Source organism: Fukomys damarensis, unplaced genomic scaffold, assembly GCF_012274545.1.
Source record: "Fukomys damarensis isolate Sample0158 unplaced genomic scaffold, DMR_v1.0_HiC HiC_scaffold_4, whole genome shotgun sequence".
Lineage (NCBI taxonomy): Eukaryota > Metazoa > Chordata > Mammalia > Rodentia > Bathyergidae > Fukomys > Fukomys damarensis.
Window position 1 is genome coordinate 36,910,262 of NW_022900916.1, and position 15,811 is coordinate 36,926,072.

At 50.0% G+C, this 15,811-nt stretch overlaps 1 protein-coding gene across 1 annotated transcript in view; it reads right to left on the bottom strand.

Annotated features, from left to right (window-relative positions):
- Positions 1 to 15,404, bottom strand: part of Cpa5 (carboxypeptidase A5) — an 18,742-nt gene extending 3,338 nt beyond the window's left edge. Inside the window, 9 exon segments of the mRNA XM_010633510.3 lie at positions 1,286 to 1,375; position 1,418; positions 1,777 to 1,887; positions 2,229 to 2,330; positions 3,415 to 3,516; positions 4,714 to 4,812; positions 12,978 to 13,112; positions 14,082 to 14,163; positions 15,214 to 15,404. Coding sequence (XP_010631812.3) covers positions 1,286 to 1,375; position 1,418; positions 1,777 to 1,887; positions 2,229 to 2,330; positions 3,415 to 3,516; positions 4,714 to 4,812; positions 12,978 to 13,112; positions 14,082 to 14,163; positions 15,214 to 15,377 — 886 coding nt within the window. The 5' untranslated portion in view covers positions 15,378 to 15,404.
- Positions 15,405 to 15,811: the final 407 nt, after the last annotated feature.

Genomic DNA, 15,811 nt, shown 5'->3' on the forward strand with positions numbered 1-15,811 from the left:
TTTTTTTTTTTTTTTTTTTTTTTTTGCCCATAATTGTTTTTTACATTGTACACATTACAGGGATTTTCCCCCCTGTGGGAGAAACCCACAAAAGTTATTTTCTTTTAGAGGTAATTTGTCTTTCTCCAAGCTAGGCTATCTGAAGATCTGTGAACACTGCCGGCAGTTGGTGCCGTGGGGCTGCCTGGATACCCACCCAGAGCAAACTTCTGGTCATACAGAGGTGGAGATGCCTACTTTGACAGTCCTGCTCCCTACAGCAGTGGTCCACTGTGTGGGCTAAGGCGGCCTCAATCCCAATGCTTTAGAATGGTACTTAGTTTTCAATGAGCACAGACACCAAGAAACTAGGTTTTCAGAGCCATGAGCACCCAGATCTAGAATGTTCTCTGCCATGGGTCTGACCACCAGCTTATAGATCTGCTTGTCAACAGCAATAGTACTGTCCCCTCTGGGATCAAACTCTCCCACCCATCCCCATGAAGTGTGGACACCACATCTGGAGGCCAAGGGAGTATTCTGGTGACTCTGTCTTGGCTGAACCCAGCATCCCACCCGTCCAGCTGTTGCATTCCTGGGGTCCATGCATTGTCTCTGCGCTTTGGGGTGGAGGGCATGCTCAGTTTCACCAACTAAACTAATCTTCCTGCCCTTGGCATGGTGAGGAAGAGAGAATCAGAGAAGAATAGCAAGGAACTCAAGAGCAAGCTCCCCCTACAGCCTCAGCAATGGACACATACAGCCCTGCAGGTATGCACCAGCCCAACCCATCCATCAGCTCAGGGTCACAAAGTAATTAACCAAAAATCAAAACCAGGCTCAAGTCAGCTCCAACAGCAGGAATCTGGCTCCTTCTATATTGGAGCTATTACTCTGACCTTCCCATAGGGTAAATTTCAGCTTGCAGCTCTCAGGGACTCTTCCTTGGGCTGTGCTCCCTTCAGGGATGGGATAGGGACATTTTAGACGTGCTGTAAACTCTGGTTTTGAATGACTGGCAAAACTAGTTTGTACCTCCTGCTCAGTTCAGGGCTTGGTCCTTGCAGTTGTCCTCATTTCAAGAGCTGGGCCCGTCCTTAATGATCCCATGAAAGCTTATATATGTTTGTATTTGACAGACACGTGTAACCCCTGCCATAGCCCACGGCAAATCCTAGGCACATGTTTGCCTGCCCCGGCCATGACACACACATATTAGCTAATAGTGTTGTCCCTGCCTCCCAAGTTATGAGTCAACCCAACCTGACAGTGTGGGAGAACCTGCCCAGGACCGCAGCTTACACACCTCCAAAGTCTGATTTCCAGTTCCTGTTGAGATCTACACCAGTGCAGAGGACTCCCGGTCTGCTGGACTTGTTCTTCCGCCACAAGCGGTCTGAGAAAGCCCAGGTCAGGTGGCTTTACTCACTGGGCCCACTCTCCCAGGCATGGGAATGCTGCCACCCTGACTGACGAAGAGGGGTCTGGCGGGGCAAGGAGGAGCAGAGGGAAGAACTCCCAGGACAGGATGGAGCTGAGCCATAGCTGCAGGTCAGATATACACTATGGCTAAAGTCAAAGTTTAGGGAGAGGCCAGAGCACAGGCTCCTAGTGCTGTCCTTTGCTGGGCAGAGGGCAGGGGTAGGAGGGCAAGAGGCCATGGTTGCAGTACTGAGCAGTCCTCCTAGCCCTGGTGAGGCTTTCTGCAGGAGCCCCTGAAAAGGCCAGCTCCAGAGGTCATGGAGACCTTGCCCACCCCAGAACTGACTCCTGATCCAAGTTCCCACATGTCCTCACCGTGCTGTGGGTCAATGCGAACCCATCAGGGTTGGTGACAAGCTCTATGAAGATGTCCATGACTTTCAGTATGTCAGTCAGGATGTGGTCTTTGCCATACTCGCTGACAATCTGCAAGAAAGCTTGAGAATGCGAGGCCCTGCTAGGATCTCCTTGGAGGTAGAGCAGAACATTTGCACAGCCAGTGGCTGCAGGAAGAGGTGGCATGGGGACATCCAAAATCAAAGGCTTGAATTTTAAGCAACTGGAAGTCACAGGATTGACATGGGCTCTGTGCTGCAAAAAGGCCAGAGTACCTGGTTCCAAAGGGCAGGAGGAGATAGAACACCCTGAATTTGAGGGAATGAAGTTTAATTTTTCTACAGGAGGTGACCTTAAATATTCAAGCAGCACCCCCCTCCAGCAATTCCAGCCCCATCATGGGTGCCCCTCAGCTGCAGGTCACTGCTGACCTTTTTGGCAGTCCAGATTCCAGTGGCGTGAGTGATCCACTCCCGAGAGTGAATCCCAGTGTCGATCCAGATAGCCGGGTGCCGAGAGCCTCCAGTGCTAAACTAGGAAAAGGAAGCTCTTGCTGGGCTTCTTGGAAGGAGGCCCCAGAGGCATCGACACTGCCTCGGATGGCTCCCTGTGCCAGATGTGCTTGGCCCAAGGGGAGGGGTGCACACCCAGCACGTGCTTATGTTGGGGCCTTTCGCCCCATGTGCTACTCTCCGAGGGCAAAGTGAGATCCAGCAGGAAACACAGAGTTGCCCAGGCCTGAGCACATCTTACGACTAGTGCTTCTTGAACTTCAATAGGCTGTGAATCTCCAGGGAGTCTTACTAAAAATGCAGATTTCGATCAGCAGGGCTGCCTAGGGGTCTGAGGGTTGGCGTCTAACTTGCACCCTCCCAAGGGATGGGGACGCTTCTGTGCAAGGACCGTGCTTTGAGTAGCAAGGCCTCTGACAACACTACAGTGAGACTGACAGTGCCTGGTGGGGGTGGAAGTAGAACAGGAAAGGCCAAGGGCTGTACAGGAGCATCCGCCAGGCATGGTTGAGGGACTCAGGGCGTATCTTTCCTCACATCTGGCATCAAGTGTCCTGCGGGGCCCAAAGATGCCTTTTAAGGCCCCTTCTAAGAACTGCTTTCTGGTGTCCTCAGCCATCCTGCCTCCTTCTTGCCAAGGGCACTGCCGTTGCCAAGTTTGCTCATACTCTGTGTCAGGGGCTCCTGCCAAGGGCCAAGAGGTTTCTCCAGAGACTCAGGCCTATCTGTGGGGCTCCCTGAGCCAGATGACCTCAGTCACCATCAAATGACCCTCTAGGTACCCAACTTTACCCATTTAGGGGATGAGGCAACCAAGGCAACAGGAAGAATACTGACTCACTGATGCCCACACCCCCAGTGCAGGGGGACAACTGCCACTCTGTACCTACAAATCCTCAGCAACCCTCCCACTTCTTCCTGCCTGGTCACCACACTGTCACCCGTCCATACTACAAGGGTGGATCCCCACTGTCACATCTCACCTCAGTGTCACCTGAGGACAGATACATACATGCCTTCCTTCTCCTCAACACTTCCACCCACCACTGCTTCTGTGAGCTCAATCTTAGGCCACAGGCTGTCCCTGTAGTCTCCTGGCTGTTACCTTCAGGACAAGAATGGACCGGTTTTCAAAGCTGTTGCCAATATGAATTTTGGAGACAACATCTGAATGCTCAGTTACAAAATTGTCAATTCAGCCGTAGATCTGAAAGAAATGAAGTCTTCCAGACTGGTAGGAAAGCAGGGAGACAGGTGAACCCCAAGATGCCTCTAAATATTCTCCTCCCCTACCCCCACCCACCCTCTTCATTGCTTTCCCACTCCCTTGAGAATCTAAAAGAATCAGATCAAGAACTGCAAAACTTGAAGATGCCCTCGGAGCTCAGGGCAGTGAGTATGATCGGCTGAATGGCCAGTTCCTTGCACCAGCACAGAACCACACACCTTTGCCTGGGAAATTAGCGTGAGCTGAGTCTGCTCTAATCCCTGGGCAGAGCCTACATGGCTCTCTGTGGTTAGAACTTCTTCCTCACCTTCATTCTTTGGCCTTTTCAGTGCTTTTGACAGGTTTCACACACACCTTCCAGTACTGTTTTCTGTATCTTTTTTTAAAATCCCTTTTAGACTATAAGCCACTTGAAGGCAGAGTTCATGTTTTATTGATCTCTGACATCAATAATTAGACAGCTATTTCAATTCATTCTCTTGTCCTTGCAATACACATAGTTATGAAATATAAGAGAGAAAATGGATCCCCTAGTACAGGCCTTGTAAATTGGGAAGAGTGGTAATAATGACAGAGTGGACAATACCGACAATGTTATGTCCTTAACATAAAATTGAGACCTCTGCCTTGCGTTTCCTGTGGGAATGGTTATCTCTGCACCCTTCTTTTTATCCTTTATAAGCAAGTCACCATCAAGCATATCTGCCCTAGCCATCTGTCACTGTAATCATGAATTTTCCCCAAGTGAAGGCAACTCTGGTTTTCTAATGTGCCTGACTTTCTACCCCTAATATCATCAACCAACTACAGGTGGGGCCGACAAACACCAAGACTGGTCATGGAGAAGTTAATGGATGCCTCACCAGAGGATGTGATATCAAGGCAGTTTCTGCTGGCCCTGTTCTGACCCATAATGGATCCCTGCCCAGTAGTTAGTGTTTTGCCCAGTAGACTCTTTACTCTGCTCCATACCACCTAGGGCTGCACTGTGGAACTGAAGTCCCCTCCACCCGTGTGCTGGATTCTGGTTCCCTTTAAGCTGAATGCCTAGCAAACTATCTAATGCCTTCCCAAGTTCACAGCCTCCCACAGCCCTCCACTGGTCTTTGCCAGAGTCTGGAATGTAAGGGGCCCAGAGGCATGAGGGAGCTTGGAGCTTGACCCAGACATGCCTACCTCCTCCAGGGTGTGGTAAGAAGAGTAGCTGAAGCTACTGGTGCTGCGCTCCAGCTGGTGAGCCTTGGCCATGGCTTCTCTCTCCTGATCCAGCAGCTCCTAGGAGGGGCAACATGTATCAGAAGGGCATGCCAGGGCTGGGTTGGCAGTGCCACTTTGGACACCAGCCTTGGTTGGCTTGCATAAAAATGGCATTGACGTGGGGGACCAAGACACTGTGAGAATGTGCCACACAATGGAAGACCAGTGCTGGGGGATTCTTCTGCGGGCTGACTGGCATTCATACCGACATTTTTCAAATAAGCACAAGAAAAGGAGTCTGGACAGCCAGGTTCTAGGTCTGCTCCTGCTACCAAGTCACTGTAGAACTGGCTGTGAGCTTAGTTTCCCTAGGTTGAAATTTGGGGCAGCAATACCTGTCCTCTTACCTCATAGGGTAGAATGTAATAATGGGTATGACGACATTTTGGAAAGGTTGTCTTGGTGTACTGCCAACATTCATTAACATTCTGTTGAATCAGGGACCCAGGCTGAACCATGGGTACTGACCCCCTGGGGAGAGCAGAGGTTTCCTCTGCCTCCCAAAATAAACTCTACCATATCTTAAAAAGTAGCCTAGATAACTGGTATCCAAGCCATTTGGAAAGATAGGTATGGACAAACCCAGTCTCAATCGTGATCAATGTGCCAATGATCTTTCACGTACCATATCAGCTGCCTTCTAAACACAAACATGGGGGAGCCAAATGCAGTGTCCTGTGTGCCAATTTGGCGTTGGCAGTCAGCTCTCACATGCACTTCCTGCTGACTATAGGAACTGCCCACATCCTGGATACTTTTCCAGCTTGGGTCATGGTGAACTGGGCAGGTGTCCTTCACACAAGCTTATAAACTTACCCTGACACCAAGGGGCCAAGTTGCCCCAGGATTCAGCACTGACTGTCCAGTGTGGGACGTATCACACAGGATGCTGATCAGCACCCTTGTCAACCCCAAAGCATCTCTTGTTTAGAGCTCCAGGTCACAAATGAGTCTGTATGATGCTTTCTTTCGGGCCAGAGCCTTTTTGTTTATGGAGTATCTGTATGCTCATGATTTCATTTGATATGATCATGTGACCAGATTCCAGGTGTTACAGTTTATATCTAGATGTCCCCTCAAAGCCTCATGCAGTCATAGGTGGGGCTTTTTCAGAGGTGACTGAATCTAGAGTGTATGACTGATTCATGGCGCAATGCTAGGATTTAGGGTGCTAGTATTAAGGGTAGGTGATTACTAAACCAGTCCACTGATTGGTTTGGCACCACCCTGATCCCAGGATACAATATAAGGATCGAAAAGAAGCTTGTCTTGTCCCTTGCTTGCTTTGCTACCTTCTGCGCACCATGAACTATTTCTCTGTGATGCTTGTTTGCCATGCCACCTTGCCTTGGAGTCAGTTGGTTATGCACTAAAACCTCACAAACTGTGGGCTAAATAAACCTTTCCCCTTTTAACTTTGGGTGTCAGATATTTTGTCTCAGCAACAAGAAGAGTAACTAAGGCACCAGTGCAGAGATTAATTCTTGTTTTAGAGATAAAGAGGAGACTGGAGAGATGACATTACTTAACAGCAAAGCTAACAGGTGACAAGTGACAGAGGTGAGATAAGAACCTTATATTCTAGTTCCTAACCTTGAATTCCTTGAGGTTAGCTATCAAAACTAAAGGCCAACAATGATAATATACACACATAGATATACCTCTCTATATACAGACAGACAGACAGATAGATATTTTTTAGAAACAGAGGACGCATATCTGCAAAATGTTAACAACAGCTGAAAAACACCATTATAGTATGCTTTCAATTCAAAAGTTTTTTAAAATAATGAAAACCAAGTACCTGAGTATAATAAAATAAGACACTAAAATGCCTAAAATATATACACCAAAACACTAATAATACCTACTAAGAACATTATGACTTCGAGCAATTTTTTTCTGTTTTTTCATTTTGACAATGTGCTTCTACTACTTCAACGAGTAAGGACTCACAAGTGAATAAATAATGCCAAACCCCAAAACCCTAATGGCTAATGTGAAGCAGCAGCAGTGGGCTTCAATCCTGGGACCGAGAGAGTGGGTCCCCCTACCTCCTGCTACCGATGAGGGTCCATGACTGACACATCCCAGACCCAGCCCAGTTGCTCATGACTCTCAAGTTCATAGATTTCAAAATGGAATTGGAAATCAAATGTCTGGGGCTCATTTTATTTTATGTTTGAGCACCAATTACATGCTAGGCAATTATAACTGCAATGTATTCCAGCTGACTGATTCTGCTGGAGCATTCCCACTTGGGAAAAGCTGGGATTACTGGTTAAGTTAGACATGGCTAGGGAAGCCCTGATCCTTGCTGGTCACCCCTGACAAGTGCCACGCTGGGAAGCTCTACCAGAGGAATGTGCCTTCTTCCCAGGAAATCCACTCAAATCTCAGTACCCCACCGTGACCAATGTGTGCCCGCCACTGTGGGCTGATGACCAGCTGTGGTGAACAGCTGCAAAGATAGCAGGCCTGGTCCCTGCTCATCCTCATCAGAATGAAGTTGTGGTTCCAGAGGTCTAACCTGCTAGGTTCTGGTGGGGATCTGAGGCAGGGTGGAAGGGGGAGAGAAGAAACTAGGAAGACGGGACCAGAGGACTCAGTTCTTCCCACACAGCCAGGGAAGCTCCAGGAAGAGTTCCCTGGAGGCCACCCTTTGTTCCACAACAGCTTGGAGGCAAGTGGGAGGTCTGGCACTGTGCTGTAAATGACTCCCAACACCCTCCCAAACCTGTGAATGGATGTGAGTTGGGAATGCTTGGCCTCTCAGCTGGGCCTCAATTCTAGGAACACTAATCCACCCTGGTTAGAACACTGCAAAGATGTTTGCTCCCTTCCCAGAGTCAAGGGAAGAGGATGGAAGAGATAAAAATGCTGCCTTGTATGGGCTCCGGATGCCTAATTACAGCCCTGTCAGCTTCTCAGGAAAAAGCAAAAAAGACCAAGTAACTCAGAAGTTAAACATTTGCCTCCCTGGAAGCCATACTCTAACAGACAGTAATACTTTAGTGCCAATTAATTTATGACAAGGGTAAGGAAGGAGGGGGTACTAAGTAAAAAATAGTACCCCTGGGAAGAAGAGAGCAGGAGGCTGAAGGCCTGAAAGTGGAGCCCAGGACTGGAGTGAGCTGGACCTCTCAGTGCCGAGCTCCCCAGGAACGCCATGGGGAGCGCTGTGGTGCCAGTGTCCTGGCGCATCTCTGGCTTTCCCTTCTTCACCTCACATGTGCTCTGTGGGCAGTGACGATGACAGTGCACAGGCAGGCACACTCAGGGAGAGGGGCTGCAGATCTTTAGTTGTTGGAACGGAGCCCCTCAGAGGTCAAGGCTGAAAACCGATGCTTCACTACCGAAGGGCAAAGTTAAAACAGCACACAAGTGACGAGGAAGGAAGCAGCTGGCACAAGAGCAGAGAGTGTGGCTCAGCCAGACTGTCTCGTTAGGACACTGTCACCGACTTGGACAAATTACTAACGTCCTCGGCTTCCCCTCATAAAATGACGGTCATGTCATCACATACTTTAGCATGCACTTTAAAGTGTTCTCGTGTGGACTAGGCATGTTGCCTGGCATGTACTAAGTCCTAGCAAATCTTAGCAATGATGCTGATGCCAGTGATGGCCACAGGGACAACTAACTGTTGGGGTGACGCCAGGCTGCTGTGACGGAGCCTTACAAGGCACAACGAGGAGATCTGGACCCCTCCAGAGGGAATACGCATCTGTTGGGCTTGGGTGACAAATGACACCGAACGTGAGCCCTTAGTCGGCACCTGTACCTCATGTGGCCCAACCTAGGAACATGGGCCTACTTCAATCCCTGGCTTCTTGAAGCAGCCAGACTCTGCCTCTCCCTTAAGCTCTCGCCCACAGTTGCTCCCTTGTCACCTGCCTTCTCCTGCAATCTTCCCTGCTTCTTCTCCTCTTTAGGGCCAATACCCACCCACACCAGCCCGCAGCATTTCTGCTTTAAAACCCTTCCACCGGCTAACAAGTATTTCTCGAGCACATACTTCAGGCAGTAGGGCATGCAGAAAACAAAGAAAACTGCTTGTGGGGCTCCCAGCCTAAAGGGAAAGGCAGGAAATCAACAAGGGAAAGAAGTGAATTGTATCGGGCATGAGAATGTGGAAAATACAAGGAGCATGAAGCAGGGGGAGGAGACAGAAAGCTAGGGAAGTAGTGGGGGAAAAGGAGGTGACACATGAACGAGGTTTTAAAGGTAGTAATGAAATAAGCCATGCAGATATCTGCAGAGAGGACACTCCCAAGGATGGAGGGTCGGTAAGTGCAAAGGCCCTGAGGCCGGAATGGGTCGGGCAAATTCGAGGAACATCAGACGTCCATGGATGTGCAGCAGAATAATCAAGGGGCAGAAAAGTCCCCATCATTGGGCAGGGAATTGATCATGTGGAGCCTTGTGATCACTTTAAGGACTTTGGCTTTTACTCTGAGTTGAAGAGAAGACACTGAAGGGTTTCAGGCAGAGGAGGGACAGAACTGGACTTACAGATTTGCAGAGGATCCCTGCTGCTAGTCCAACCGAGGGAGAATAACTTGCAGACTCAGGCTTGGTGCGCTGAGGTATATTTTGAGGGGAGAACCCAAGAGATCTGCTGGAGGATTGCACGTGGGTGTGAGAAAAGAGTCTCAAGAATGACTCCAAGTTCCTTGCCTGGATGACTTGGGGGGGATGTCACTGCCATTTCCTAAGCTGAGAAAAGCTGTGGAGGAAGAGAAAGGAACTGGGGTGACCCACAAGACCCGGGTGGAAATGGTGAGGAGGGGCCAGATACAGGAATCTAGAGTTCACGGAGAGGCGCTGGCTGGAGCGGGCATAATAAGTGAGTCATGAGGACGTAAGAGGTTCGTGCCACACCCCAGGTGAGGGAGCAGGAGAACTTCGGGCAAAGGGGAGGCAGGGAGTAGGACAGCCCAGGATAGCGCAGGGTCTTAGGAGAGCAGAGCGGGATTCGGGGGAACAGGACAGCGTGACTACGAAAAGTGAACATGGGGAGTTGACAGGAGTCGGACCTAGCATTTCGTTGCCACTGTCCAGTCAAGGGCAGCTTTGAGAAGCAAGGGGCAGGCGTCTTTCCAAGGTGGGCACTGCCAGGGTAGAAAGGTCGGTATTTCCGGAAGTTTTGCTTTATAAGAAGCAGAGAAACGGGGTGATGGCTGGAGGGGGCATACAGATGGGGATCAAGAGAGGATTTTTTTAAAGATGAGATAAGTAGCTATTTGTGTGCAGGTGAGAACGATCCAATAGAGAAGAGGGAGTCGGTGAAGCAATATTTCTACCAAATTGTATTCCGCTCTAGATGGTCAGAGCGTGGGTGATTTTTGTTTTCTTCTTGTGATTTTCCCCTATTTTCCAAATTATCTAACATGAATATTTATTAATTTTGTAATCAGGAAAAAAGCCATTAAAATCCACAGTGCTGATTGCTCAAGTGAAGCTTTTCCATGGTGACTCATCCTGGGGGGAAAGAAAGCACCAAAGGGCTGAAAAGAACGAGGAGGTGAAGAAAAATTAAATGCAAATAGAGCTCACTCAGAATCAGATAATTTCTTGCCTGGCCCACTGTAATTTCCTCACCATCCTCCTGCCTGTCTCTCCCGGGCCTGTCCCCAACTCAACACTGTCACCATCTCAAGGTTTTTTCTGAAATGCAAATCTGATCCAAGCCCCTTAAAGTCTTCCCCACGGTTTTGGGGGATAAAATCGTGACCTCTTCACAGGGCAGCAGGTGCCCTTGGTGGTGCAGCCCAGCCTGGTCACCACTTGGGGCGGGGGCTCCCTTCCCCTCCCCAGCCCCTCCCCACTCTGCAGCTGCCACACACCGTAATTACCACCTTTTCAGCACTGAGACGTGCAGTGCCTCTTGTATTCTGCTCCCATAGCAACCTGCTCCCTCTCCATCAATGCGCTCATCCACTCCATTGTAATCACCGATTGACTCCCTCCCTCCCCATCCCCCACACTCTCCAACTCCCCCCTACAGCCCTGGATTTTGTTTGATCTTTGTGTTCCCAGCGCCTTGCCCCATCTCAGCACACAGTAGGCATCTCTGTGTCTGTGAGTGGACAGACCCACCACGTCTTAAGCACCTGCTGGTCACAGAGCTAGGGGAACAAGCACTTCCTTTCCTAAAAAATCTTCCAAGCCTCTGGCCAAAATGAAAGAAAAAAAGCAAGGTTTTTCACACTCTCTCTCAGCCTGGCCCCAGCGCCAAGCACACGCTCTTTTCTTCCCTTTCCTCATCACACCCCTTAATTCGGCTAATACGCACCAGCTAAGCTGCAGAGGTGTTAAGATGGATAAGGCTGATGCAACCGGACCTTGAGGGGTAGAGGGAAGAGGCCGGGGAGAAAAGACCAACACATCAGTAAGGACATGCCTGTCCCAAAACAATAGGGTATTTCACTCTGGGGATAAGTATTAAGGGCTCACCATACAGGGGATACTCTGCCAAGTGCGGGGGCTGGGATGATCCACAGGACAGAGAAATAATCAAGCCTGTGCATCAATACCCGAATAAGCCCAGTTGCCAACAACCTCTGTCGTGTAAAGCCCTTCCCATCTCCCAGCTGGTGCACCATGAAGTCTTCTCCTGGCCCCTCCCCCGCCATCACCACAAACCCCTGGGAACAATGGCCACCCCTCCACCCCCACCCCCACTTCCTGCACCGTGGAAGCCACAGCTTGGTCTCCAGGAAGCAGTCTGTGCCTGATGCTCTGCAGATCATGACTTATTTGGGAAAGTCCTGCCTGTCAGAGTTAGGGCATTTATTTTCCTGGGAGGGATTGCAAATCCCGGGGAGATGGGAGGGAAATCAAGAGAGGACTGCGCCAGTGGAGCCAGTGGGAGAGGCTTGGAGGTGACTCTGGGACTGTCCCTGATGTGCAGAATTCAACAGAAAGTTTTTTAAGACTGCTACGTATCTGTCTGCCAAATGCTACAGGATTGCCAGAGTGCAGAAGAAGCAAGGAAATACAAACTTCAAAATAGGGGCATGAACTAAAAATGAGAATTGAATTCTATTTCTTTTGATGTGGCAGCCTCTTTTGTCTGTGGGAGTTTCTCCGTTTTTGTTTGTGGGGGATTTAATTAGAGAAACATCCCACCCCCACATGTTGAGCAGGGAAACAGATGTGCCTGATGAGGGATAAAGGACTTTGAATGGACCGAGTGCCCCAGCCCTGTGCTCACATGGGAAAGGAATGCTGTCTAATGCGTTGATCCTTTGGCATGTGATGTTAAGTGTGTGCGCTCTGGAAGGCTCTGTGTTCCCACACTCGGAGCCCTTAGAAGAGATTAGTGCTGAACATCATGGCTGGGAATGAATCTGTGTGGATTCCACAGGTCCATGGCCAGCAACGGCATCGGAGAGAGGATGCAGTAGAAGACTGAACGGCCAAGTGCGACTCAGAGGAATCATTTCCAAAGGAGGCTGTGCCGCCGGGACCGTTCAGAGGGTCTCTGAATATCAGTAAAGATAAGACAGCTGAAACAGAGTATCATGGTGCTCAGAGAAGCTGCTGGACTGTGCAGCATCAGGTGGGGTGGGGGCAGGGCGGTTAGGGTGCTGAGATGGAAGGCTGGCTCTGCAGCCTTGCCCCAGCGCTGTACCTCTCGGACGGTCCTGCCTGCTGGAGGAGCCCAGCACAGACAGCCCTGCAGCAGAAGGAGGAAAGTGTGGCAAGGGTCACAAGGCTTCTTTTACCACCTCTAGCTTCTCTAGAGAAAATGAATCCGACCACCACCACACCAGGCATTGCGTGGCTGACCCAGAAGGGGGACAGGAGGGAGCAGTCAAAAGCAGGGTCATCAGAAGTGCCTGGGAAAGACCTGCGTGATTTTGTCTTGTCTGCATCCTTCCTATCTTCTGCTTTGCTGTTAGCTCCAAATCCCACCCTGAGAGGATTCGCCACAGCACCCTACCACTGCCAAGTTATGAGTACCCCCACCCCCATGAGCTCTGTGCTTAGGTTTAAATGTTCTCTGAGAAATGTGGGATCTAGTTCCTTCCGTGGTGTGTTCATAAACGCACAGATGGAGATCCAGAAGCGGAATGTGCACTTTCAGCCTCGGTGTTTTTCCTCCCTGATGGGTCCCAATGGGAAAGGAATGTGGAAGGCGAGACCCCTGCCTGTGGGCCAGGGTGACACCTCACCTGGACATTCTTAATCATAACGCTGTAAACAAGGCCGTGAGACTCCAGGTCAGCTTTGATGTCATCCAGTTCCGAAAAAGGAACTCTCATGTCCACGGGAAGGCTGGGTCTGGCTGGGCCCCACCAGAAGTCCACCTTGTTCACAGAGGAGAGAAAAATGGATGCATTCATTGCCTGTCCTTTGGCACTCCTGGAGGCTCCCTGTTATACTTAAAAGGGCTCCGGTTCCATAATGAAAACACTAAGGTGAACAGAGAGGCCAGGGTAAATAAACAACAACCCCAAGTCACCAAGTTCTCCCCACCCTGGCTTTGTCACCCTCCCAGCCTCATTTCCACTTTGCTAGTTAGCCTGGATCCAAAGACCCTTAAAGAAGTCGTAAAGGCGAGAACGTTCATCATCTGGGACAAGAAACCAGGTCAGAAGAAGGAGGCGTCATTGCTCCCACTCGCTGGAGAAGCAGGAAAGGCCTAATCTCAAGCCCGTGTCCTATATGTTTCTTAATGTGTAAAATGCAGAAACCTAAGAAGTGTGATGAGTCTTCATTGATAGGGGTACTCGGGAGCAAGGGCCTGGGACCATCTGCAGACATATCTCATTGCTTTAACAGCCTTCAAACAAAACCTTCTATTACAGCTGTCAAAGAAAATGTTTTCCTTTGGAAAAACTTATAGAGGACAAATGTTCCCAGAAACAAATGCTTGGTCTGGCAGGGATGAAACCAAGTAAAACACAGGTTTGCCAAGCTGAGCCATCTCCACGGGAAGCAGATGTGTCCATTCTTGGTGCTATGTGGATCTCACCAGGGATATTTGTGCCTCCTATTTGACTTTAGAACCTTTAAGCCATTTTCAGGGTCCAGCAGCCCTACTTTCCATCCAGGGCTGAGGGGAAAGCTGGAGAAGCTACAACCTAAAAAGGCCTCCCAAGCTTGTGGGTAAGTAAGCCCAGGCTCTCCTGAAAGGGAGCCACGTTTGACTTTTCTACAGTTTTGTGACGGTTGGCAGAGACCTCAGGAGGGCAGGTTTGGTGGGGAATAAGACAGGGAACCGAGGTGCGGGACACTGGGGGAGGAGGTGTCCTCAAGCCCTGAGCAGTCCTCACCTTCTGGGTCTTCAGGTTCTCCAGATCCCTGAGAAGTGACAGTTGCTCCTCATCTTTGGCCAGGACTCGAAGAACCTGGTGTCTGAAAAAACAGTGAAGGCAGATAATGATGTGGAGATGGCTTTCTGTGGCCTGTGTCACTCAAAAGTGTCATAGCGGACAAGAGGCCAGCTAAGGGCTTGGAAGGAAGGCCTTGGAGCTCTAGGAGTCATGCAGCTCTTCAGTCTAAAGCCAGGCCAGACCACCCAGGGACTAACTAAAGCCTGTTGGTGCTACTGATGAACCTAAAGCTGAGACGGGGAAGGGTAGGAAAGGACTATGAGGACCGGCATGTTTGTGTGTGCACATCCACACACACACAGAGAACAAAAGGAATAGACAGGAGCTGGAGGGACCAATGGCAGCCCTGAGTGCTCTTCATATCGGGCCGTGGTCTACCCAAACCCCATGGAAGAGGAGATCAGACACCCCCACCCCATTTTAGTGGGGGAAACTGAACTCCTTCCCTTCAGCTGGGTGCACAGGAGACCAAAATCCAGCCACCTGCAGTGTGCCCACCAGTGCCTGATGCCTGGGATGCTGTTAGCTCCCTCCTCGACTTTCTGAGACCCTGGGTAACAAACTTCCTCTCTGAGCTGTGTCTCCTCTTCTCGACTATGGAGAATCTGTGGGATCTTTGGGAGGCTCACAAGTCATATCCTCAGGAGGCCAAGGGTATGTACATACTAGAACTCTCTGTCGCTCAGTGGAGGACAGTACACACCATTTTTGGTAGGAGTACATAGTCTTGTGGGAGTTTACTAACTTCCTTAAGAATCTGAGGGAAAATATGAACTTTTCATCTGCCAGAGAAATACATATACTATCACATGTGATTTCAGGAGATCCTTGGAACCCTGAAAATTACCCCTGGATCCAAGATTTGGGAAGAGATAGTAACACCACCAAAGGGTATGGAGCAAAAGAGTGAGGCACTAGGAAACCAGAAGTGGGTTCTAGATGGGGATAGATGTTGTAACTCCTCTGCTTTGATCCAGTCCCAGCAAGACAGCAACAAACATATAGCTGTTGGGACATGCAGGTCCCCTTGCTGTGAGCCAGTCCTCCCTCTTGCTGAGGAGTAGTCACTTACCCTGCGCAATTCATTTGGCCCCAAGCTGCTTCTAGGATAAAGCTGCACAGCAGAAGGGTCCATCTATCCACAGTGGGCGGTGCAAGGCCTGGGCCTTGTCTTCGATTGTTCTGCATGCTTCTTCCTCCAGGTGAGCTCCCAGAGCTTTCCAAATGCCCAGGCATGGCCCAGGCCTCAGAGTAGTCCTGCACCTAAAAATAGCTGGCAGTCCTGGCCTGAGAAGGGCATTGGGCTCTGTCAGGGAGAGATGCCGAGCATGTGGCTCCCACACGCCAGGTCTTGGGAGAACCAGGCCAACCTCCCACCCTTCCCTCCCCAGGCAAATCTCCTGCAAAAGGGTGAGGGAAGAGAGGAAGTGGACAACAGGTCCTTAGCTTTTCTTTCCTCGGTGGGGGTGTGGGGACAGTGACTGGGCCAGCCTCATGGTGAGCCTCAAATCCTCCATCTCCAGGAAAAGAGGAGTAGCTAGCAGCCCCAGGAAGTCACTCTTTCTTCCCTTCTCTACAAAATTGGCTTCCTTTGTACTCTTTCTCCTTCCCTGTCCATGCACACTGTCTCCAGGCCACATCCTCCTAACATATAAGGGTGTGCACATCTT